At 45.7% G+C, this 27,488-nt stretch overlaps 2 protein-coding genes across 11 annotated transcripts in view; both read left to right on the forward strand.

Moving 5' to 3' along the window:
* LOC140106403 (pancreatic triacylglycerol lipase-like) overlaps positions 1–21,030 on the forward strand; it is a 77,582-nt gene extending 56,552 nt beyond the window's left edge. For all 10 annotated transcript variants that reach the window (XM_072130836.1, XM_072130837.1, XM_072130838.1 and 7 more), the window contains 10 exons: positions 13,404–13,452; positions 14,236–14,390; positions 14,477–14,602; positions 14,754–14,888; positions 17,270–17,378; positions 17,581–17,700; positions 18,156–18,275; positions 18,847–18,965; positions 19,118–19,246; positions 20,931–21,030. In XM_072130836.1, coding sequence (XP_071986937.1) covers positions 13,404–13,452; positions 14,236–14,390; positions 14,477–14,602; positions 14,754–14,888; positions 17,270–17,378; positions 17,581–17,700; positions 18,156–18,275; positions 18,847–18,965; positions 19,118–19,228 — 1,044 coding nt within the window. In that variant the 3' untranslated portion in view covers positions 19,229–19,246; positions 20,931–21,030. The remainder of the gene's footprint in view (positions 1–13,403; positions 13,453–14,235; positions 14,391–14,476; positions 14,603–14,753; positions 14,889–17,269; positions 17,379–17,580; positions 17,701–18,155; positions 18,276–18,846; positions 18,966–19,117; positions 19,247–20,930) is intronic.
* A 4,326-nt stretch (positions 21,031–25,356) lies between these two features.
* On the forward strand, positions 25,357–27,232 carry LOC140105480 (posterior protein-like). The gene is made up of 2 exons (XM_072129428.1): positions 25,357–26,722; positions 26,780–27,232. The coding sequence occupies exons 1-2, from the start codon at positions 25,357–25,359 to the stop codon at positions 27,046–27,048; spliced, it is 1,635 nt and encodes a 544-aa protein (XP_071985529.1). The 3' UTR covers positions 27,049–27,232.
* Positions 27,233–27,488: the final 256 nt, after the last annotated feature.

Below are 27,488 nucleotides of genomic sequence, written 5' to 3' on the forward strand. Positions count from 1 at the left end.
TGTACAGCATTTTAAATTAATTAGCTACAGTCATGGCCATAAGTTTTGAGAATGACACAAATATTATATTGTCACATGATCTGTGTCCCTCTGGTTTGTCAGATGTTTTTATCACATACAGAAATACAAGTGCAATCATATTATGAGGAACAGAAGCTTTTATTGGCAGTGAGAATGAGTTACTGCAGCGAGTCAGTATTTGCAGTGTTGCCCCTTCTTCTTCAGGACCTCTGCGATTCTCCCTGGCAGCTCTCACTCACCTTCTGGACCAAATCCTGACTGATCGCCGTCCATTCCTGCACAATCACTGCTGCATTCTGTCACAATTTGTTGGCTTTGGTTTGTCCCCCGTCTCTTGATGATTGACCACAAGTTCTCAATGGGATTAAGATCTGGGGAGTTTCCAGGCCATGGACCCAAAATCTCTATGTTTTGTTCCCTGAGCCATTTAGTGACAACCTTATTATAACCCAAGCACCCACTGCCACCATAGGTGCTGGGAAGAGCTGGGTACAATCCAGCACCTGACCATCTATAGATAGTTACTGGGGAAGCTGTACGCTGGTATTATTGGGCTGTAAAAACACAAAAACATGGCCCCTCAATACTGTCAGGTTCCTGCTGTGTTCTTGTTTTCGGTTGGTTATAGAAAGTTCAACAATTACAATATGTGGTTCTTCTATTTTCTACAAGCAGTCATATATAATGAAGCAGCAGCAGCTGAACATTACTACAGTGGGATGGCCAACTGTTTCTCAGCCATATAATAGCAGCCTGCAGTCAACCCAATACCTAAGCATCTATAGATGGTTGGGTACTGGATTGTACCCAGCTCTTACTGGCAACCTTGGAGGTGGTGGTTTCCAGGATAATAAATGCTTTATATTGTTAAAAAAGATGAAATTTACTGAAGGTTTAAAATAAATGTACAATTTTTCAAGATACTTTCTTAACCCTTTAGCGCTCCATGGTGGATATATCCACCAAGAAGTGCAGTGACTTAGCGTTCAGTAGCAGATTTATCCATCACGGAGCTGATGCCGCCTCTGCTCTGGATCGGAGCCGAACCGGCATCGGGAAACACGGGGTGCCGGCAGCGACTAATAGTGTGTAACCCGTTAAATGCCGCGGTCAGCGTGACCGCGGCATCTAACATGCCTCTGGGGGGGGGGGGTCTTTCCCCCACGATCGCCCCCCCCCCCCCCAAAACAGTTTTCGGGGTCGCTGATCGCTGCTAGGGAAATGCTGGGGTCCGATCTGGTCCCCAGCACTGCCTGCAGGCACTGCCAGTAAGATGGCGTCTGTGACGTGTGCAAGTGCATAGGTTGACACTACTAATACCCTGCAATACATCAGTATTGCAGAGTATTATCATGAACAAGCAATCAGATGACAGATAACAAAAAAAATGTTATTCAATAAAAAATAAAGTAATAAATCAATAAAAATGCCCATAAGCCCCATAACATATAAAGAGACTTATAACCCCCCAAAAAATAATAAATCATAATAAAACCCCCACATATATAGTATCACCGCGTCCGTAACAACCCGTAGAATAAAAGTAAATCATTATTGAATCTGTACGATGAACGACGTTAAAAAAAACTGTTGAAACCCTCCAAAATGATCATTTTTACCTATTCAATCTTACAAAAAATGCAATAAAAAGTGATCAAAAAAACATATGTACTCCAGAATGATACTGGTGCAAAGTACAACATGTCCCGCAAAAAACAAGCCATCAGCCAGCTCCTTAGCCAAAAAAGTAACAATGTTATGCCACTTGGAAGACGGCAATGCAAAAATGATAGATTTTTCCCCACGTTACGGTTTTATTTGACAAATTTAGTAAAATGTTAGAAAATCTATTCAAGCCTGGTATTTCCATAATCGTATCGACCCATAGAATAAAAATAACATGATTGTTAGGCTACACGGTGAACGCGGTAGAAAAAAAAGTAAAAAATCCAGTACAGAATTGATGCTTTTCTATTCCTGCCCTCAAAAACGAGTTCCTAAATTTTCAACAATAGGGGATACCAACCCCAAAATGGTAACACTGGAAAAAGCATCTCATCCCGCAAAAAAAATGCCGTCACATGGCCCCAATAACAAAAAAAGCTAAAATTTTATAGCCTACAGAAGGAAGCAACGAAAAAACTAAAATTCTGGCAGCTGCAGGGCGCTCCTTCCTTTCTGTGCCTTGCTGTGCCCCCATAAAACAAGCAACGTCCACATGTTGGGGGTCTCTGTACTTGGGAGAAATTGCAGAACAAATTGTATGGTAGCTTTTCTATTTTTATCTTTTGGAAATGTGTAAATTTTAGGGCAAAATAAACGTATAACCGACACAATTTGACCATTCTAAATTTCACCTCCATTTTTATTCAATTACTATGAAGATCTCAAGGGGTTAACGATCTTCATAAAAGCTGTTTCTGATAGTTTGAGGGGTGCAGACTGATGTGGATTATATAGGGGGTTTTGAGGCTAAATATGTTAAATTTCATTCAAAACTGTATTTATCCGCAAAAGAGTAAATTCTGAAAATATGGAAAATCGCTATTCGATTAGATTTTTCCCATGTAGACTTATGGGAAATGTTATTCAGCAACTTATTTAGGTGGTAAATCTATCTGCCTGAAAATGTAATGATTTCGAAATTTCAAAAAAGTTAAATTCTTTTTTTGGAAAATAAACGCAAAACTTATCATCCAACATTTACCTCTAAAATGAAGGACAACATGTGGGGAAAATCTTAGAATCGCTTTGATAAGTAACAGAGTTCAGAACTTATAACCATATAAAGCGAAACAAGTCAGAATCCAAAAAATGGGACTGAGCCTTAAGATGTAAAATGGCTGTGTCCTAAAAGGGTTAAAATACAAACTCCCCAAAACACCCTGATTATTTTATACAACAAAAAAAATCTAGTCAACAAGTAGTTCACTGAATCAGCATAGTCCACTGCCTGGATATAGGAATAGATTCTCATGAAAAGGACATAGCTTTGCAAATCCCTGGACAGACCACACATGGAATATTGTGTACAGTTTTTGGCACCAGTGTATTAAAAGGACATAGAGCTGGAACAGATGCAGAGGAGAGCAACCAGGATTATTAGAGGAATGGGGGGATTAGAATACACTGACAGATTACTAAATTTGGGATTATTCAGACGACTGAGGGGAGACCTCATTACAATGTACAAATACCTGAACGGACAGTACAAGGATCTCTCCAAAGATCTTTTTATACCTCGGCCTGTGACCAGGACAAGGGGGCATCCTCTGCGCCTAGAGGAGAGGAGGTTCTACCATTACCATAGACAGGGGGCATCCTCTACACCTAGAGGAGAGGAGGTTCTACCATCACCATAGACAGGGGGCGTCCTCTACACCTAGAGGAGAGGAGGTTCTACCATCACCATAGACAGGGGTCATCCTCTACACCTAGAGGAGAGGGGGATCTACCATCACCATAGACAGGGGGCATCCTCTACACCTAGAGGAAAGGCGGTTCTACCATCACCATAGACAGGGGGCATCCTCTACACCTAGAGGAGAGGAGGTTCTTCCATCACCATAGACAGGGGGAATCCTCTACACCTAGAGGAGAGGAGGTTCTACCATCACCATAGACAGGGGGCATCCTCTACACCTAGAGGAGAGGGGGTTCTACCATCACCATAGACAGACAGCATCCTCTACACCTAGAGGAGAGGCGGTTCTACCGTCACCATAGACAGGGGGCATCCTCTACACCTAGAGGAGAGGCGATTCTACCGTCACCATAGACAGGGGGCATCCTCTACACCTAGAGGAAAGGCGGTTCTACCATCACCATATACAGGGGCATCCTCTACACCTAGAGGAGAGGAGGTTCTACCATCACCATAGACAGGAGGCATCATCTACACCTAGAGGAGAGGGGGTTCTACCATCACCATAGACAGGGGACATCCTCTACACCTAGAGGAGAGGCGATTCTACCATCACCATAGACACGGGGCATCCTCTACACCTAGAGGAGAGGAGGTTGTACCATCGCCATAGACAGGGGACATCCTCTACACCTAGAGGAGAGGAGGCTCTACCATCATCATAGACAGGGGGCAACCTCTACACCTAGAGGAGAGGAGGCTCTACCATCACCATAGACACGGGGCATCCTCTACACCTAGGGGAGAGTAGGTTCTACCATCACCATAGACAGGGGGCATCCTTTACACCTAGAGGAGAGGAGGTTCTACCATCACCATAAACAGGGGGCATCCTCTACACCAGTGGTCCCCAAACTACGACCCCCGGGCCACATGCAGCCCGCGGACCGTTTTCATCCGGCCCCCGCCACATCCAGCTCTCAGAGTGCCCCCCGCGGGTCGCGGCAGTCGGGCAGGAGCCTCCGTCCGTCCGGACAGGAAGCTCCTGCCCGTCATTGAATAGTGGTCGATGTGGCCGCTCGAGCACTATTATTGCAGATGGAGCGATGTGCACGGAAGACAACCCCAGCGCACATCGCTCCTTGAACCTGGATGCGCGGCCGCGTGATTACATCATCACGCGGCCGCGCACCCCTTCCTGTCCGGCAGCAGCCAAAAGAATGAAGACGCGGGAGCCGCTGCCAGAGGTGAGTATAGGTTTTTTTTTACCAGCAGCAAATACATTGTGGCGCCCGGGGTATCATAGAAAATAATTAATGATGGAGGGGCATCATAGAAAATAATTAATGATGGAGGGAGCATCAGAAAATAATTAATGGTGGAGGGGCAGCATATGAAATAATTATGAGGGGCAGTCTAGTAATTAATGGGGGGGGGGGAGGCAGCATTATTCAATAATTAATGGAGAGGGGTCCCCGTATATTTCAAAATTAATTGACCCAATTAATTAATTGATTGGGCCAATATATAAAATAGTTCACGAGGGGTGCAGTATATTAAATAATTAATTGAGGGGGGCCCAGTTTATTACGGATGAGGTCACAAGTTATTTTTAAACTTTAGTCCGGCCCTCCGATGGTCTGAGAGGGACAGTGAACGGCCCCCTATGTAAAAAGTTTGGGGACCCCTGCTCTACACCTAGAGGAGAGACATATCACTATCATCATAGACAGGGGGCATCCTCTACACCTAGAGGAGAGGAGGTTCTACTATCACCATAGACAGGGGGCATCCCCTACACCTAGAGGAGAGGTGGTTCTACCATCACCATAGACAGGGGACATCCTCTACACCTAGAGGAGAGGAGGTACTACCATCACCACAGACAGGGGGCATCCTCTACACCTAGAGGAGAGGAGGTTCTACTATCACCATAGACAGGGGGCATCCTCTACACCTAGAGGAGAGGAGGTTCTACTATCACCATAGACAGGGGGCATCCCCTACACCTAGAGGAGAGGTGGTTCTACCATCACCATAGACAGGGGGCATCCTCTACACCTAGAGGAGAGGAGGTACTACCATCACCACAGACAGGGGGCATCCTCTACACCTAGAGGAGAGGAGGTTCTACTATCACCATAGACAGGGGGCATCCTCTACGCCTAGAGGAGAGGAGGTTCTACCATCACCATAGACAGGGGGCATCCTCTACACCTAGAGGAGAGGCTATCCTACCATCACCATAGACAGGGGGCATCCTCTACCCCTAAAGGAGAGGAGGTTCTACCATCATCATAGACAGGGGCATCCTCTACACCTAGAAGAGAGGAGGTTCTACCATCTCCATAGACAGGGGGCATCCTCTACACCTAGAGGAGAGGAGGTTCTACAATTACCATAGACAGGGGGCATCCTCTACACCTAGAGGAGAGGAGGTTCTACCATCACCATAGACAGGGACATCCTCTACACCTAGAGGATAGGCAGCTCTACCATTACCATAGACAGGGAGCATCCTCTACACCCAGAGAAGAGGCAGCTCTACCATTACCATAGACAGGGGACATCCTCTACACCTAGAGGAGAGGAGGTTCTACCATCACCATAGACAGGGGGCATCCTCTACACCTAGAGGAGAGGAGGTTCTACCATCACCATAGACAGGTGGCATCCTCTACACCTAGAGGAGAGGTGGTTCTACCATCACCATAGACAGGGGAAATCCTCTACACCTAGAGGAAAGGAGGTTCTACCATCACCATAGACAGGGGGCATCCTCTACACCATGAGGAGAGGAGGTTCTACTTTCCCCATAGACACAGGGCATCCTCTACACCTAGAGGAGAAGAGGTTCTACCATCACCATAGACAGGGGGCATCCTCTACACCTAGAGAGAAGGAGGTTCTACCAGATTCATAGACAGGGGGCATCCTCTACACCTAGAGGAGAGGGGGTTCTTTCATCACCATAGACAGGGGGTATCCTCTACACTTAGAGGAGAGGAGGTTCTACCATTGCCATAGACAGAGGGCATCTTCTACACCTACAGGAGAGGAGGTTCTATCATCACCATAGACAGGGGCATCCTCTACACCTAGAGGAGAGGAGGTTCTACCATCACCATAGACAGGGGGCATCATCTACACCTAGAGAAGAGGCAGCTCTACCATTACCATAGACAGGGGACATCCTCTACACCTAGAGGAGAGGAGGTTCTACCATCACCATAGACAGGGGGCATCCTCTACACCTAGAGGAGAGGAGGTTCTACCATCACCATAGACAGAGGGCATCCTCTACACCTAGAGGAGAGGAGGTTCTACCATCACCATAGACAGGGGCATCCTCTACACCCAGAGGAGAGGAGGTTCTACCATCACTATAGACATGGGGCATCCTCTACACCTAGAGGAGAGGTGGTTCTACTATCCCCATAGACAGGTGGCATCCTCTACACCAAGAGGAGAGGTGGTTCTACCATCACCATAGACAGGGGAAATCCTCTACACCTAGAGGAAAGGAGGTTCTACCATCACCATAGACAGGGGGCATCCTCTACACCATGAGGAGAGGAGGTTCTACTTTCCCCATAGACACAGGGCATCCTCTACACCTAGAGGAGAAGAGGTTCTACCATCACCATAGACAGGGGGCATCCTCTACACCTAGAGAGAAGGAGGTTCTACCAGATTCATAGACAGGGGGCATCCTCTACACCTAGAGGATAGGAGGTTCTACCATCACCATAGACAGGGGGCATCATCTACACCTAGAGGATAGGCAGCTCTACCATTACCATAGACAGGGGGCATCCTCTACACCTAGAGAAGAGGCAGCTCTACCATTACCATAGACAGGGGACATCCTCTACACCTAGAGGAGAGGAGGTTCTACCATCACCATAGACAGGGGGCATCCTCTACACCTAGAGGAGAGGAGGTTCTACCATCACCATAGACAGGGGGCATCCTCTACACCTAGAGGAGAGGCAGTCCTACCATCACCATAGACAGGGGGCATCCTCTATACCTAGAGGATAGGAGGTTCTACCATCACCATAGACAGGGACATCCTCTACACCTAGAGGAGAGGAGGTTCTACCATCACCATAGACAGGGGGCATCCCCTACACCTAGAGGAGAGGTGGTTCTATCCTCACCATAGACAAGGGGCATCCTCTACACCTAGAGGAAAGGAGGTTGTACCATCACCATAGACAGGGGGCATCCTCTACACCTAGAGGAGAGGTGGTTCTACCATTACCATAGACAGGGGGCATCCTCTATACCTAGAGGAGAGGTGGTTCTACCATCACCATAGACAGGGGGCATCCTCCATACCTAGAGGAGAGGTAGTTCTACCATCACCATAGACAGGGGGCATCCTCTACACCTAGAGGAGAGGTGGTTCTACCATTACCATAGACAGGGGGCATCCTCTACACCTAGAGGAGAGGTGGTTCTACCATTACCATATACAGGGGGCATCCTCTACACCTAGAGGAGAGGAGGTTCTACTATCACCATAGACAGGGGGCATCCTCTACACCTAGAGGAGAGGTGGTTCTACCATTACCATAGACAGGGGACATCCTCTACACCTAGAGGAGAGGAGGTTCTACTATCACCATAGACAGGGGGCATCCTCTACACCTAGAGGAGAGGTGGTTCTACCATTACCATAGACAGGGGGCATCCTCTACACCTAGAGGAGAGGGGGTTCTTTCATCACCATAGACAGGGGGTATCCTCTACACTTAGAGGAGAGGAGGTTCTACCATTGCCATAGACAGAGGGCATCTTCTACACCTACAGGAGAGGAGGTTCTATCATCACCATAGACAGGGGCATCCTCTACACCTAGAGGAGAGGAGGTTCTACCATCACCATAGACAGGGGGCATCATCTACACCTAGAGGATAGGCAGCTCTACCATTACCATAGACAGGGGGCATCCTCTACACCTAGAGAAGAGGCAGCTCTACCATTACCATAGACAGGGGACATCCTCTACACCTAGAGGAGAGGAGGTTCTACCATCACCATAGACAGGGGGCATCCTCTACACCTAGAGGAGAGGAGGTTCTACCATCACCATAGACAGAGGGCATCCTCTACACCTAGAGGAGAGGAGGTTCTACCATCACCATAGACAGGGGCATCCTCTACACCCAGAGGAGAGGAGGTTCTACCATCACTATAGACATGGGGCATCCTCTACACCTAGAGGAGAGGTGGTTCTACTATCCCCATAGACAGGTGGCATCCTCTACACCTAGAGGAGAGGTGGTTCTACCATCACCATAGACAGGGGAAATCCTCTACACCTAGAGGAAAGGAGGTTCTACCATCACCATAGACAGGGGGCATCCTCTACACCATGAGGAGAGGAGGTTCTACTTTCCCCATAGACACAGGGCATCCTCTACACCTAGAGGAGAAGAGGTTCTACCATCACCATAGACAGGGGGCATCCTCTACACCTAGAGAGAAGGAGGTTCTACCAGATTCATAGACAGGGGGCATCCTCTACACCTAGAGAAGAGGCAGCTCTACCATTACCATAGACAGGGGACATCCTCTACAACTAGAGGAGAGGAGGTGCTACCATCACCATAGACAGGGGGCATCCTCTACACCTAGAGGAGAGGAGGTTCTACCATCACCATAGACAGGGGGCATCCTCTACACCTAGAGGAGAGGAGGTTCTACCATCACCATAGACAGGGGGCATCCTCTACACCTAGAGGAGAGGTGGTTCTACCATTACCATAGACAGGGGGCATCCTCTACACCTAGAGGAGAGGAGGTTCTACCATCACCATAGACAGGGGGCATCCTCTACACCTAGAGGAGAGGAGGTTCTACCATCACCATAGACAGGGGACATCCTCTACACCTAGAGGAGAGGCAGTCCTACCATCACCATAGACAGGGGGCATCCTCTATACCTAGAGGATAGGAGGTTCTACCATCACCATAGACAGGGACATCCTCTACACCTAGAGGAGAGGAGGTTCTACCATCACCATAGACAGGGGGCATCCCCTACACCTAGAGGAGAGGTGGTTCTATCCTCACCATAGACAAGGGGCATCCTCTACACCTAGAGGAAAGGAGGTTGTACCATCACCATAGACAGGGGGCATCCTCTACACCTAGAGGAGAGGTGGTTCTACCATTACCATAGACAGGGGGCATCCTCTATACCTAGAGGAGAGGTGGTTCTACCATCACCATAGACAGGGGGCATCCTCTATACCTAGAGGAGAGGTAGTTCTACCATCACCATAGACAGGGGGCATCCTCTACACCTAGAGGAGAGGTGGTTCTACCATTACCATAGACAGGGGGCATCCTCTACACCTAGAGGAGAGGTGGTTCTACCATTACCATAGACAGGGGGCATCCTCTACACCTAGAGGAGAGGAGGTTCTACTATCACCATAGACAGGGGGCATCCTCTACACCTAGAGGAGAGGTGGTTCTACCATTACCATAGACAGGGGACATCCTCTACACCTAGAGGAGAGGAGGTTCCACTATCACCATAGACAGGGGGCATCCTCTACACCTAGAGGAGAGGTGGTTCTACCATTACCATAGACAGGGGGCATCCTCTACACCTAGAGGAGAGGAGGTTCTACCATCACCATAGACAGGGACATCCTCTACACCTAGAGGAGAGGAGGTTCTACCATCACCATAGACAGGGGGCATCCCCTACACCTAGAGGAGAGGTGGTTCTATCCTCACCATAGACAAGGGGCATCCTCTACACCTAGAGGAGAGGTGGTTCTACCATTACCATAGACAGGGGGCATCCTCTACACCTAGAGGAGAGGTGGTTCTACCATTACCATAGACAGGGGGCATCCTCTACACCTAGAGGAGAGGAGGTTCTACTATCACCATAGACAGGGGGCATCCTCTACACCTAGAGGAGAGGTGGTTCTACCATTACCATAGACAGGGGACATCCTCTACACCTAGAGGAGAGGAGGTTCCACTATCACCATAGACAGGGGGCATCCTCTACACCTAGAGGAGAGGTGGTTCTACCATTACCATAGACAGGGGGCATCCTCTACACCTAGAGGAGAGGAGGTTCTACCATCACCAAAGACAGGGGGCATCCCCTACACCTAGAGGAGAGGTGGTTCTATCCTCACCATAGACAAGGGGCATCCTCTACACCCAGAGGAAAGGAGGTTGTACCATCACCATAGACAGGGGGCATCCTCTACACCTACAGGAGAGGAGGTTCTACTATCACCATAGACAGGGAGCATCCTCTACACCTTGAGGAGAGGTGGTTCTACCATTACCATAGACAGGGGACATCCTCTACACCTAGAGGAGAGGAGGTTCTACCATCACTATAGACAGGGGCATCCTCTACACCTAGAGGGGAGGAGGTTCTACTATCACCATAGACAGGGGGCATCTTCTACACCTAGAGGAGAGGAGGTTCTACCATCACCATAGACAGGGAACATCCTCTACACCTAGAGGAGAGGAGGTTCTACCATATCCATAGACAGGGGGCATCCTCTACACCTAGAGGAAAGGAGGTTATATCATCACCATAGACAGGGGACATCCTCTACACCTAGAGGAGAGGCAGTTGTACGATCACCATAGACAGGGGGCATCCTCTACACCTAGAGGAGAGGAGATTCTACCATCACTATAGACAGGGGCATCCTCTACACCTAGAGGAGAGGAGATTCTACCATCACTATAGACAGGGGGCATCCTCTACACCTAGAGGAGAGGAGATTCTACCATCACTATAGACAGGGGCATCCTCTACACCTAGAGGAGAGGAGATTCTACCATCACTATAGACAGGGGACATCCTCTACACCTAGAGGAGAGGTGGTTCTACCATCACCATAGACAGGGGGCATCCTCTACACCTAGAGGAGAGGAGATTCTACCATCACTATAGACAGGGTGCATCCTCTACACCTAGAGGAGAGGAGGTTCTACCATCACCATAGACAGGGGGCATCCCCTACACCTAGAGGAAAGGAGGTTGTACCATCACCATAGACAGGGGGCATCCTCTATACCTAGAGGAGAGGTAGTTCTACCATCACCATAGACAGGGGGCATCCTCTACACCTAGAGTAGAGGTGGTTCTACCATTACCATAGACAGGGGGCATCCTCTACACCTAGAGGAGAGGTGGTTCTACCATTACCATAGACAGGGGGCATCCTCTACACCTAGAGGAGAGGAGGTTCTACTATCACCATAGACAGGGGGCATCCTCTACACCTAGAGGAGAGGTGGTTCTACCATTACCATAGACAGGGGACATCCTCTACACCTAGAGGAGAGGAGGTTCTACTATCACCATAGACAGGGGGCATCCTCTACACCTAGAGGAGAGGTGGTTCTACCATTACCATAGACAGGGGGCATTCTCTACACCTAGAGGAGAGGAGGTTCTACCATCACCATAGACAGGGACATCCTCTACACCTAGAGGAGAGGAGGTTCTACCATCACCATAGACAGGGGGCATCCCCTACACCTAGAGGAGAGGTGGTTCTATCCTCACCATAGACAAGGGGCATCCTCTACACCCAGAGGAAAGGAGGTTGTACCATCACCATAGACAGGGGGCATCCTCTACACCTACAGGAGAGGAGGTTCTACTATCACCATAGACAGGGAGCATCCTCTACACCTAGAGGAGAGGTGGTTCTACCATTACCATAGACAGGGGACATCCTCTACACCTAGAGGAGAGGAGGTTCTACCATCACTATAGACAGGGGCATCCTCTACACCTAGAGGGGAGGAGGTTCTACTATCACCATAGACAGGGGGCATCCTCTACACCTAGAGGAGAGGAGGTTCTACCATCACCATAGACAGGGAACATCCTCTACACCTAGAGGAGAGGAGGTTCTACCATATCCATAGACAGAGGGCATCCTCTACACCTATAGGAAAGGAGGTTATATCATCACCATAGACAGGGGACATCCTCTACACCTAGAGGAGAGGCAGTTGTACGATCACCATAGACAGGGGGCATCCTCTACACCTAGAGGAGAGGAGATTCTACCATCACTATAGACAGGGGCATCCTCTACACCTAGAGGAGAGGAGATTCTACCATCACTATAGACAGGGGGCATCCTCTACACCTAGAGGAGAGGAGATTCTACCATCACTATAGACAGGGGCATCCTCTACACCTAGAGGAGAGGAGATTCTACCATCACTATAGACAGGGGACATCCTCTACACCTAGAGGAGAGGTGGTTCTACCATCACCATAGACAGGGGACATCCTCTACACCTAGAGGAGAGGTGGTTCTACCATCACCATAGACAGGGGGCATCCTCTACACCTAGAGGAGAGGAGATTCTACCATCACTATAGACAGGGACATCATCTACACCTAGAGGAGAGGGGGTTCTACCATCACCATAGACAGGGGGCATCCTCTACACCTAGAGGAGAGGAGATTCTACCATCACTATAGACAGGGGCATCCTCTACACCTAGAGGAGAGGGGATTCTACCATCACGGATTATGGGCAAAAAACATTATTTTAATTCTTAAAGGTTGGACTGTGTCTTTTTCCAGCCTTATATACTATGATACTATGTATAATGTAACCAGTAAGTTTTGGAGTTATATCATTGGGCTCCTGCGTCGCCCTTAGTATTTGGCACGTGGATTTATAATCTCAGACAGAGATTATTGTTTTTCTGTGGTCGTCACCCGTAGTTTTGGTAAATTTCCATATTAGGATTAGGTGCAGCTGGAGATGGATTCCTACAGATATGGGATAACCTCCTGTAATGATTAATAGTCCAGACCCCTCCCCTCTATACATCCCGCTCTATATATTCTCTGCCCTCCTGGGACTATACAGCTCACAACAGCTCTGCAGACACAAAGGTGAGTGTGATACAGTGTATCTACCTGTACCATCAGGACCCACTGCCAGGAGCGATCTAACCTCTGTACTCTCATCCCTGTAGATGATGCTCCTCTGGACTATTGGGATTTTCTTCTTCAGCGCTGTAAAAGGTAAAAAAAAAAAAACTAAATCTACTCATAGGACATCGAATATACAGTGACTACATGATGTAACTCAGGATCAGTACAGGATAAGTAATGTCATGTATGTACACAGTGACTGCACCAGCAGCAGAATAGTGAGTGCAGCTCTGGGGTATAATACAGGATGTAACTCAGGATCAGTACAGGATAAATAATGTCATGTATGTACACAGTGACTGCACCAGCAGCAGAATAGTGAGTGCAGCTCTGGGGTATAATACAGGATGTAACTCAGGATCAGTACAGGATAAGTAATGTCATGTATGTACACAGTGACTGCACCAGCAGCAGAATAGTGAGTGCAGCTCTGGAGTATAATACAGGATGTAACTCAGGATCAGTACAGGATAAGTAATGTCATGTATGTACACAGTGACTGCACCAGCAGCACAATAGTGAGTGCAGCTCTGGAGTATAATACAGGGTGTAACTCAGGATCAGTTTAGGATAAGTAATGTCATATATGTACACAATGACTGCACCAGCAGCAGAATAGTGAGTGCAGCTCTGGAGTATAATACAGGATGTAACGCAGGATCAGTACAGGATAAGTAATGTCATGTATGTACACAGTGACTGCACCAGCAGCAGAATAGTGAGTGCAGCTCTGGGGTATAATACAGGATGTATCTCAGGATCAGTACAGGATAAGTAATGTCATGTATGTACACAGTGACTGCACCAGCATTAGAATAGTGAGTGCAGCTTTGGGTATAATACAGTTCTCTCACACTTTTCCATGTCTTGCAGGTGCTGAGGTTTGTTATAATAGACTTGGCTGCTTCAATGATGCTAAGCCATGGGCCGGCACAGTAGAGAGACCATTTGCCAAATTACCCTGGGCCCCAGAAAAAATTAACACTCGTTTCCTGCTTTACACCAGGAATAATCAGAACAGCTACCAGGTGAGGCTCATGTTATATCCTGAGTCCTAGCAGCTGGTCCTCCTCCTCTGATCTAGGTCTGACCATGCAATGTCCTCTTCCTCTAGGCCATCAGTGCTACCAATCCCTCCAGCATTTCCTCATCCAACTTCCGCACTTCCAGAAAGACTCGCTTTGTGATCCACGGCTTTACCGACAGCGGCGAGGCCACCTGGCTGTCCGACATCTGCAGGGTAAGAGGCTTCATCTTCATGGAGTCACATCCAGAGCAGCAGCCAGCAATGAGCTGACTGCTATACCAGCTGCTGAGCTCCCATAGTGCACTGCGTTCTGGTGAATATTTGGGGTGTATAGTGATAAGGATGATTCTGTATCCTCCCTCAGAGACTCTTCCAGATTGAAGACTCCAACTGCATCTGTGTGGACTGGAGCGGAGGATCCCGCACCCTGTACTCCCAGGCCTCCAACAACATCCGTGTGGTGGGAGCAGAAGTGGCTTATTTCATTGGGGTTCTTCAGGTAATGCAGGGGTCATGGAATTTGACCCTAAAATATCATTTACCTCGAGTACTGTAGTGTGATAATCTAATAGACTCACCCATACTGTTAACTCATAATACCGCTCTTGTGTTTACCAAATTATAAATAAACACATAATACTGCACACTGCGCTGCCTATTATAATACTGCACACTGTGCTGCTTATAATAATACTGCACACAGCGCTGCCTATAATAATACTGCACACTGTGCTGCCTATAATAATACTGCACACTGTGCTGCCTATAATAATAATACCGCACACAGCGCTGCCTATAATAATACTGCACACTGTGCTGCCTATAATAATACTGCACACTGTGCTGCCTATAATAATACTGCACACAGCGCTGCCTATAATAATACTGCACACTGTGCTGCCTATAATAATACTGCACACTGTGCTGCCTATAATAATACTGCACACTGTGCTGCTTATAATAATACTGCACACAGCGCTGCCTATAATAATACTGCACACAGCGCTCCCTATAATAATAATACTGCACACAGCGCTGCCTATAATAATACTGCACACTGTGCTGCCTATAATAATACTGCACACTGTGCTGCCTATAATAATACTGCACACAGCGCTGCCTATAATAATACTGCACACTGTGCTGCCTATAATAATACTGCACACTGTGCTGCCTATAATAATACTGCACACAGCGCTGCTTATAATAATACTGCACACAGCGCTCCCTATAATAATAATACTGCACACAGCGCTGCCTATAATAATAATACTGCACACAGCACTGCCTATAATACTGCACACAGCACTGCCTATAATAATACTGCACACTGTGCTGCCTATAATAATACTGCACACTGTGCTGCTTATAATAATACTGCACACAGCGCTGCTTATAATAATACTGCACACAGCGCTGCCTATAATAATAATACCGCACACAGCGCTGCTTATAATAATACTGCACACAGCGCTGCTTATAATAATAATACTGCACACAGCACTGCCTATAATAATAATACTGCACACAGCACTGCCTATAATAATAATACTGCACACAACGCTCCCTATAATAATACTGCACACAGCGCTCCCTATAATAATACTGCACACAGCGCTGCCTATAATAATACTGCACACAGCGCTGCCTATAATAATACTGCACACAGCGCTCCCTATAATAATGCTGCACACAGCGCTGCCTATAATAATAATACTGCACACAGCGCTGCCTATAATAATAATACTGCACACAGCACTGCCTATAATAATAATACTGCACACAGCACTGCCTATAATAATAATAATACTGCACACTGTGCTGCTTATAATAATACTGCACACAGCGCTGCCTATAATAATACTGCACACAGTGCTGCCTATAATAATACTGCACACTGTGCTGCCTATAATAATACTGCACACAGCGCTGCCTATAATAATACTGCACACAGCGCTGCCTATAATAATACTGCACACAGTGCTGCCTATAATAATACTGCACACAGCACTGCCTATAATAATAATACTGCACACAGCACTGCCTATAATAATAATACTGCACACAGCGCTGCCTATAATAATAATACTGCACACAGCACTGCCTATAATAATACTGCACACAGCGCTGCCTATAATAATAATACTGCACACAGCACTGCCTATAATAATACTGCACACTGTGCTGCTTATAATAATACTGCACACAGCGCTGCCTATAATAATAATACTGCACACAGCGCTGCTTATAATAATAATACTGCACACTGTGCTGCTTATAATAATACTGCACACAGCGCTGCCTATAATAATAATACTGCACACAGCACTGCCTATAATAATACTGCACACTGTGCTGCTTATAATAATACTGCACACTGTGCTGCTTATAATAATACTGCACACAGCGCTGCCTATAATAATAATACTGCATACAGCACTGCCTATAATAATACTGCACACTGCGCTGCCTATAATAATACTGCACACAGCGCTGCTTATAATAATAATACTGCACACTGTGCTGCTTATAATAATACTGCACACAGCACTGCCTATAATAATACTGCACACAGCGCTGCCTATAATAATACTGCACACTGCGCTGCCTATAATAATACTGCACACTGCGCTGCCTATAATAATACTGCACACAGCGCTGCCTATAATAATACTGCACACTGCGCTGCCTATAATAATACTGCACACAGCGCTGCCTATAATAATAATACCGCACACAGCGCTGCTTATAATAATACTGCACACAGCGCTGCTTATAATAATGCTGCTCCCTGTATGGTAGTCGTAGTCCTCCCTTTTTTTTCTCCGCTTCTCAGTTTTTGTCTTATAAGACGCTTCTCTCTTTTCTCCCGCTTTCTAGTCAAATTTCGGCTATGCTCCTGGCAATGTCCATGTGATCGGTCACAGCCTGGGTGCACACACCGCTGGCGAGGCTGGCAGGAGACAGAGAGGCATCGGCAGGATCACAGGTCAGAGGGCGACATCCACTCCTCACAGCAGGTTGTGGGTTAAATCTTCATATAATGTTACATTCATTTATAGTTACAATATACTCCAGTCACATCCAGAGCTGCAGTCACAGAACTGTTACAATAGAACAATGCACTGGGAGTTCCCCCTGAGGGGGTAGTCCTGATGAAATCTGAGTATTATGTGTGTGTCATCCCTCAGGCCTGGACCCTGCTGAACCCTACTTCCAGAACACCCCCGCAGAGGTCAGACTGGACCCATCCGATGCTAATCTGGTCGATGTCATTCACACAGATTCTGGCCCCCTGGTCCCCACCCTGGGTGAGTAACTCAGTATCCAATCACCTGACTGTATCTCATTCTCTAAATGCATCCAATCCTCTGACTGTATCTAATTCTCTAAATGCATCCAATCCTCTGACTGTATCTAATTCTCTAAATGTATCAATTCCTCTGACTGTATCTAATTCTCTAAATGTATCAAATCCTCTGACTGTATCTAATCTTCTAAGGCTATCAAATTATCTGTCTATATCTAAGCCTCTGAATGCATCCTCTCACTGTATCTAAGGCACTTAATGTTTCCAATCCTCTGTCTGTATCTAATCTACTATGTGTATCAAATCCTCTGACTGTCTCTAACCCTCTAAATATATATCCAATCTTCTGACTGTATCTATTCCTCTAAATGTATTCCATAATCTGACTGTATCTAAGCATAAGAATCTGTATCTACACCTCTGATTGTATCTAAGCCTCAGTCATGCGTCTTTCAGGTTTCGGCACAAGCCAAAACAGCGGTCACCTGGACTTCTTCCCCAATGGAGGCGTCCACATGCCCGGCTGCCCCAAGAACATTGAAATCCCTAATGTCAACGTGGAGGATATCTGGAGCGGTAATCACTGTGCAGATATATGTTACCCCTGTATATAACCGCTATAGGGGTTACTCCTGCATATAATCCTATATAGACGTGACCCCCTGTATATAACCCCCTATATTTGTGGCTCACTGTATATAACCCACTATAGGTTTCACCCATGTATATAACGCCTATAGATGCTACCCCATGTATACAACCCCTATAGGTGTGACCCCTTGATATAATTCTATAGGTGTGATTCGCTGTATGTAATCCCCTAAAGGTGTGACTACTTGTATATAACCCACTATAGGTGTTACCCCTATATATAATGCTCTATAGGTGTGCCCTCTGTATATAAACACTTCTAGATGTTACCCCATGTATAGAACCGCTATAGGTGTGATCCCTTGTATATAATCCTCTATAGGTGTGACCCCCTGTATATAACCCCTAAGGCATTACTCTCTGCATATGACACTCTATATATAACTTCATATAGGTGTAACCCTCTGTATAACCTCCTATAGGTGTAACCCTGTATATAACCCCCTATATTAGTAAGTATAAGTGTAATCCTGTGACTTCTGGATCTTTCCTGCAGGAGTTGTGAACTTTGTCACCTGCAACCACATGAGAGCCATCAAGTATTACACCGACAGCATAACCAACTCCAACACCTTTGTGAGCTACCCCTGCTCCAACTGGAACACCTACCAGGGCGTAAGTCATTGGCGCAGGGCTACAGTATAGGGCGGCGCTATAGAAGGATGGAAGGCACAGTGATCTGTATGCTAGACAGCAGCCCAGGGATGTAATGTGCCGTACCTTGTATAAGGAATTCTACTCATGTTATGTCATTTTCTGTCTTCCAGGGCAGCTGCAGGTCCTGTCCCAGCGCCGGATGTCCAAAGATGGGTCACTACGCTGACACCTTCCGTGGAGTCACCTCATCCAGCCAAGTCTTCTACACAACCACCCCATAAGCAATCACATGATCAATGGTAAGAGATCAGTGCCTACAGGCAGCAATGTATGTATAGAGACTGCTCCTCCAGTGTGTATAGAGACTGCTCCTCCAGTATGTATAGAGACTGGTCCTACAGTATGTATAGAGACTGGTCCTCCAGTATGTATAGAGACTGCTCCTCCAGTATGTATAGAGACTGCTCCTCCAGTATGTATAGAGACTGGTCCTCCAGTATGTATAGAGACTGGTCCTCCAGTATGTATAGAGACTGGTCCTCCAGTATGTATAGAGACTGGTCCTCCAGTATGTATAGAGACTGGTCCTCCAGTATGTATAGAGACTGGTCCTCCAGTATGTATAGAGACTGGTCCTCCAGTATGTATAGAGACTGGTCATCCATTATATATAGAGACTGGTCCTCTGGTATGTATAGGTACTGGTCCTCCGGTATCTATAAATACTGGTCCTCCAGTATGTATAGAGACTAGTCATCCATTATGTATAGAGACTAGTCATCCATTATGTATAGAGACTGGTCCTCCGGGATGTATAAATACTGGTCCTCCGGGATGTATAGAGACTGGTCCTCCGGTATCTATAAATACTGGTCCTCCAGTATGTATAAAGACTAGTCATCCATTATGTATAGAGACTAGTCATCCATTATGTATAGATACTGGTCCTCCGGTATGTATAGGTACTGGTCCTCCGGGATGTATAGAGACTGGTCCTCCGGTATCTATAAATACTGGTCCTCCAGTATGTATAAAGACTAGTCATCCATTATGTATAGAGACTAGTCATCCATTATGTATAGATACTGGTCCTCCGGTATGTATAAATACTGGTCCTCCGGTATGTATAAATACTGGTCCTCCGGTATGTATAGAGACTGGTCCAGAAGAATGTGTAGTGCCTCTTCCTCCAGCATAAATAGAGATTGGTTGTCCAGTTTGCATAGAGCATGTATAGTGCCTGGTCCTCCAGTATAGAGACTGTTCCTCCAGTACATATATATAGCCTGGTCCTCCAGTATGTATAGAGACTGCTCCTCCAGTATGTATAGAGACTGGTCCTCGAGTAGAGGCAGGTTTGGATCCTGGAGATAATACTATGTGCTAGGGGTGAAACTAGAAGAGGCAGGGCCCCATAGCAGACTTCTGAATGGGGCCCCCCTACCCCCTTAGATAATATACATATTTGTATACACTTTTACACACCTACACTTACCGCACCCATTATGCACACACATTTATGCACTGATATATACATTAATACACTTACCCAGATTTGTCCCAGTAGCTGCTGACCTCATAAGGGAAGTAAACGGCAGGAATTAGAGATGAGAGATCCTAGTCTTGCCCTCCTGCTGTCCCCTCCCTCTCCCCTGAGATTTCTTACCTGAGCTGCCGATTCATGCTGTGTACTGTGTATGATGTGCACTCTTATACTACGTGTTATGCTGTATAATGTGCAGCATAATATGTATACAATGGGGCACATCCTCCATTCTCCAGTGTATCAGGTCGGATGCCAGGGCCCCCTGACACTGCGGGCCCCATAGCAACTGCAATGACTGCTACTGCAGTAGTTACACCTCCGTTCTCTATCCAGAGCCCTGGAACAGTAACATTATTATAAATATTCCATTAACTTTTATCATTTGTCACAACAACAAAATAATAACTAGTATAACAACTTTTATCATTCTCCTTCAGACGATGACCTTGTGACCACAGGATTGGCTCCAGCTCCATCCAAGCCGCGATCATCTGATATATATATGTAACATCAAAATAAAAGCTGCACTTTCATACCTACCAGCGCCTCCTGTCCTGTCTATTGTGTGTTACATACATGAGATTAGAGCTGATCACAGAATCTATGGAGGGGGGAGAGGGAGAAGGAGTTACAGAGCCGATTCTCCTCTGATTTCTGTGTGCAGGGTATGGGAGACATCATAGCATCTGATGAGAATTAGATGACATATTGGGAGAAGGGAGGAGGAAGCAGCAGCTGATTCTGAGTTATGGAGCTGAATGTTCTCTAATGTACAGGCAGTCCCCAGGTTACATACAAGATAGGGTCTGTAGGTTTGTTCTTAAGTTGAATTTGTATGTAAGTCGGAACTGTATACTTTATCATTGTAATCCCAGCCAGAACTTTTCGGTCTCTGTGACAATTGAATTTTAAAAATGTTGGGTTGTCATAAGAACCAATATTAACACTAAAGCTTCATTACAGACACCTGTGATAACTGTTATTGATGATTATTGTAGCCTAGGACTAAAGTACAATAAATTACCAATATCCAGGGGTCCGTTTGTAACTAGGGGTCGTATGTAAGTCAGGTGTTCTTAAGTAGGGGACCGCCTGTATATGAGAACTATAGACAGAGCCTACAGAGGTGAAGACTGCTAAACAATGCAGAGTCATGTAATGGTCACATACTGTATGGTGTCACTCCTTAACTTACAGCTAACCATGAGGTTAACTAGACTTTAAAGGGAATCTGTCATCAGGTTTTCACCATTAAACCTAATGATGGGTGCCCACAGAAGTTTTTATCCTGAGGGAGGGGGAATAGAGCAGCTGAGGGAGACATTGGCCGAGTCACACAGTAACTCAGTTGAAGAGAAAACATGTCCCTTGTGACTCGATGAGTCTCCAGACGAGATGTCAGCTACTTTATTTATGATTCATTTACTAAAGATATGAGCTATGAATTTTTTTAATAAGCCTTGAAGGTCTTCTTTACTGTCATAACAACCTATTCCGTAAATGGCTGTGCTCCTGCCTCTAAAGGACAGTTGTATACAGATTATACAGCAACCACTAGGGGGAGCTCACTACATACAGATTATACAGTCACCACTAGGGGGAGCTCACTACATACAGATTATACACCACCACTAGGAGGAGCTCACTACATACAGATTATATAGCCACCACTAGGGGGATCTCACTACATACAGATTATACACCACCACTAGGAGGAGCTCATTACATACAGATTATATAGCCACCACTAGGAGGAGCTCATTACATACAGATTATATAGCCACCACTAGGGGGATCTCACTACATACAGATTATACAGCCACCACTATGGGGAGCTCACTACATACAGATTATACAGTCACCACTAGGGGGAGATCACTACATACAGATTATACACCACCACTAGGGGGAGCTCACTACATACAGATTATACAGCCACCACTAGGAGGAGCTCATTACATACAGATTGTACAGCCACCACTAGGGGGAGCTCACTACATACAGATTATACACCACCACTAGGAGGAGCTCATTACATACAGATTATATAGCCACCACTAGGGGGATCTCACTACAAACAGATTATACAGCCACCACTAGGGGGAGCTCATTACATACAGATTATATAGCCACCACTAGGAGGAGCTCATTACATACAGATTATATAGCCACCACTAGGGGAATCTCACTACATACAGATTATACAGCCACCACTAGGGGGAGCTCACTACATACAGATTATACAGTCACCACTAGGGGGAGCTCACTACATACAGATTATACAGCCACCACTAGGGGAAGCTCACTACATACAGATTATACAGTCACCACCAGGGGGAGCTCACTACATACAGATTATACAGCCACCACTAGTGAGAGCTCACTACATACAGATTATACATCACCACTAGGGGGAGCTCACTAAATACAGATTATACATCACCACTAGTGAGAGCTCACTACATACAGATTATACATCACCACTAGGGGGAGCTCACTACATACAGATTATACATCACCACTAGGGCGGAGCTCACTACATACAGATTATACACCACCACTAGGAGGACCTCACTACATACAGATTATACAGCCACCACTAGGGGGAGCTCACTACATACAGATTATACAGTCACCACTAGGGGGAGATCACTACATACAGATTATACACCACCACTAGGGGGAGCTCTAGGGGGAGATCACTACATACAGATTATACACCACCACTAGGAGGACCTCACTACATACAGATTATACAGCCACCACTAGGGGGAGCTCACTACATACAGATTATACAGTCACCACTAGGGGGAGATCACTACATACAGATTATACACCACCACTAGGGGGAGCTCTAGGGGGAGATCGCTACATACAGATTATACAGCCACCACTAGGGGGAGCTCACTACGTACAGATTGTACAGCCACCACTAGGGGGAGCGCCTCACAAACAGTTTATAAAGCCACCACTAGGAGAAGCTCACTACATACAGATTATACAGCCACCACTAGGGGAAGCTCACTACATACAGATTATACAGCTACCACTAGGGGGAGCTCACTAGATACAGATTATACAGTCACCGGAGTTCACTACATACAGATTATACAGCCACCACCAGGGGGAGCTCACTACATACAGATTATACAGCTACCACTAGGGGAAGCTCACTACATACAGATTATACATCACCACTAGTGGGAGCTCACTACATACAGATTATACATCACCACTAGGGGGAGCTCACTACATACAGATTATACATCACCACTAGGGCGGAGCTCACTACATAGAGATTATACATCACCACTATGTGAAGCTCACTACATACAGATTATACACCACCACTAGGAGGACCTCACTACATACAGATTATACAGCCACCACTAGGGGAAGCTCACTACATACAGATTATACATCACCACTAGTGGGAGCTCACTACATACAGATTATACATCACCACTAGGGGGAGCTCACTACATACAGATTATACATCACCACTATGGGAAGCTCACTACATACAGATTATACACCACCACTAGGAGGACCTCACTACATACAGATTATACAGCCACCACTAGGGGGAGCTCACTGCGTACAGATTGTAGAGCCACCACTAGGGGGAGCTCACTACATACAGATTATACATCACTACTAGTGGGAGCTCACTACATACAGATTATACATCACCACTAGGGGGTGCTCACTACATACAGATTATACATCACCACAAGGGCGGAGCTCACTACATACAGATTATACATCACCACTATGGGAAGTTCACTACATACAGATTATTCACCACCACTAGGGGGAGCTCACTACATACAGATTATACAGCCACCACTAGGGGGAGATCACTACATTTAGATTATACACCACCATTAGGGGGAGCTCACTACATACAGATTATACACCACTGTTGGAAATATGACATGATGTGGCTTGAGAAAGTTTAAGGGTCTTTGTGGACAGAGGAAGAACTAAGCCATAAATGCCTACATTGCCCCTAATAAAGATTGCAGAGACAGCTGCATGTGATTACAATGGACTGTGCTATTACACCTGGAGGCCATCGCCCCCTGGACATTCTCCCAGATCCTGTGGGAAACAAAGACTCAAGTTACTTGTCCTGCAAGGTTGTGGGATAAGAATGTATTGATTCTACATCATCATTGGATTGGCCAAGACAGTGGTGGAGGTGGGATGATGGGCAATGTGTGTGAGCTATGTGTGTGTGTATATAAGATGGTATACAGATCTTTAGTTAGAGCACTTCCTCCCCTACCATCTCTCTATCCCTTAGTTAGTTTACCCTCTATGTGTATTCCCCTGTATTGTACCCTTAATAAATCCCATATAAAGATCCATTGAATATTGTTGTTAATTTAATATTAACTGGCACCCCAAAACCAAGCAGATTTTACATTTGGCACCCCAGTCTGGACCTGTAATTTAAATTCTACAGAGAATCCACGGCAAAATATCTGCGCTACTTCAATCTATGAACGGAATTTGGATCTTTGGTACAAAGAAAATCCTGGTAAGTAACAAGTTTTCATATTACATTACTATCTTTGATAAGCCAGGTTGTTTTATGTGAATGTATAGGAAGTCGCCTGTTGAGATTGTAGGTTAACGTTAAGTGTGAGCGGTTGTGTTTTAGTGTACAGAGGTAAAGTTGTAGGAAAAAGTGTGTTCCTTGATATAGCTGTACATTTTCCTAGATTGAATGAGTATAAAGGCTTAAGCAGTGTGTAAAGTAGCCTTTCGGAACGTTAGTATAGTAGATAATTACACAAACTGTGTTTGCTTAGTTTGTCATTTGTGTGTTTGTCAGTGTGTATTGTGGTAACAGAGATGGAACTTGTTCAAAAGTTTGTTAAAAAGTATGCCTCTGCTCGCTACCATTCATGTGAAGATGGTTCACTAGAGGAGCAATATAAGGAGCTGATGATGCAATGTAAGGCCCATAATAAGAAGTTAGATAGGAAAGTGCTCAGTAAGAGAGGGAAGAAAGAAAGGTTGGGCAATGAAATTATGATGTTAATTAAGATGAAAGAATTGGCTGAGGTAAAGGAAGTAAATTGGTACATACAAAGGCTCCAATGTAAGGAAAGTATAGACAGAATCAGTGACTCTGTGATTGACATTTCTGCTAAAACAACTAGTGAGATGGATAATCTACAAGCAAAGGTGGATGAGCTGACTTTAAGAAATGAAGATTTGGATAAGCAGCTACATGAGTGTAGATTGAGTTCTGTGTCTACTGAAACTCATACACAGTCCTTAGAAAGGGAGATACAGCAGAGGGACATGATAATTACCTCACTAAAGGGTCAGTTGTCTGAAACAATGGCCCAACTGTGTAAACAAGAAGAACAGATCCGGTCCCTCCAAGTACAGAACCAGACCTGCCATAAAGCAGCAGATGTCTGCATTGTCACACCCGGGGGTTGGAGTGATGAACACAATCTAATACCTGCAGATAAGTCTCCAACACTCACCATCCAGGATAGACTACATCTGTGTCAGGTCATTGGAGAATGGGATACAAATGAATCACCAATAATTGTATCCAATAAATTTGAAGCTGTGGTGAAGCAATACAACTTATGTAATAAGGATGCCTGGTCTCTGCTCCGAGCATGGCTTCCTGGGCCTCTGGCAGCACAATTGTCGTCTGCACACATGGGAGATGAGGATTGTGGTGCGGACTTAAGAAGGAAGGAACTGCAGCGTATCATGGGAGGGAGAGACATAAGGGGTGAGAATACCCTGAGAAGATATAGGTGCAGGACAGGTGATGACCCCCTTATCTTCTGTAACAAGTATCTGACCTTATTTAGGAGTGTTTACAACTGCCCGGATATGTCTCAGGATGACTCTGATTTCCTCTATTCAATGGCAAATCAGTGTAATGTGGATTACACCACAAAAATTGCCCTGAGGAACGCCAAATCCCTAGAGAACTTTATTAATATACTCAGGGACTGGTGTGAGGAGTCTAACTATAGGGATGAACCATCAGGAAATCTGTCTACAGAGTACAGAGCTAGGAGGACGAGATATGTCCGGTATTGCTATGGATGTGGGAGGCCCGGGCATATTAAACGTTTCTGTGATGTAAATAATGCAAACCATGAGACACATTATAATTCATTGCATGCAGAAATTGATGTCATTGAGCCTGAGACCATTGAGGAGGCCATGACATCTTTTGGAAGTAGCCACACAGAGACATGTGAGGAGGCCATGACACCTCCTGGAAGTAGCCACACAGAGACATGTGAGGAGACCCTGGCACCTCCTGAAAATAGCCATACAGAGACATGTGAGGAGAACACATCACATGCAAATAAGATTCCCAATATACACAGGGATAAGAAAGAACAGCCTCCCTCTCACTGCAGACAGCACAAGGAAGGTGCTAATGTCCCAGGGTACAATCCATGGGCAGGGCTGCCATTCTGGCTATTCTGGAGCTGGTCACAGATCGCCCTCCCCCTGCTAATAAACTCTGCACAGTACAGCAGCAGCGTGGCTTATTAATGTGTGGATATACCAATACACATTGTGAATGAATAGACTTGGAATTGTGTTGATGGTATGAATTGCAAGGTTTCTAACTATGTTTTCTTTCTCTTGTAGACTGGATTTCTTTTGTCACATGACTCCAGGACAAAGAAACTAACACTTTGTTTTGTTTCTACAGGCTCCATTCTTTGATCTCGTGTTTTACATATCTGTTTTATATATTGTTTGTGTGATAACTGTCATTGTGTTTTTGTTTTAGGCAACAAGGTGGTTTGCTGAAGAAACAAGTTATTAATATTGACATTTTTGTTTACAGGTCATAAAAAAAGTAGTATGTATACAAATAAAACCACGTGGTGTAATGAGCTCAAAATTTATGAGGGTTAATTGTTTGCAAACAATGAAAAAAATGAAGTAACATCCCATTGTGATGTGTAGGTCCTGTATGTAATATA

Source organism: Engystomops pustulosus, chromosome 11 (genome assembly GCF_040894005.1).
Source record: "Engystomops pustulosus chromosome 11, aEngPut4.maternal, whole genome shotgun sequence".
NCBI classification, from domain to species: Eukaryota; Metazoa; Chordata; class Amphibia; order Anura; family Leptodactylidae; genus Engystomops; species Engystomops pustulosus.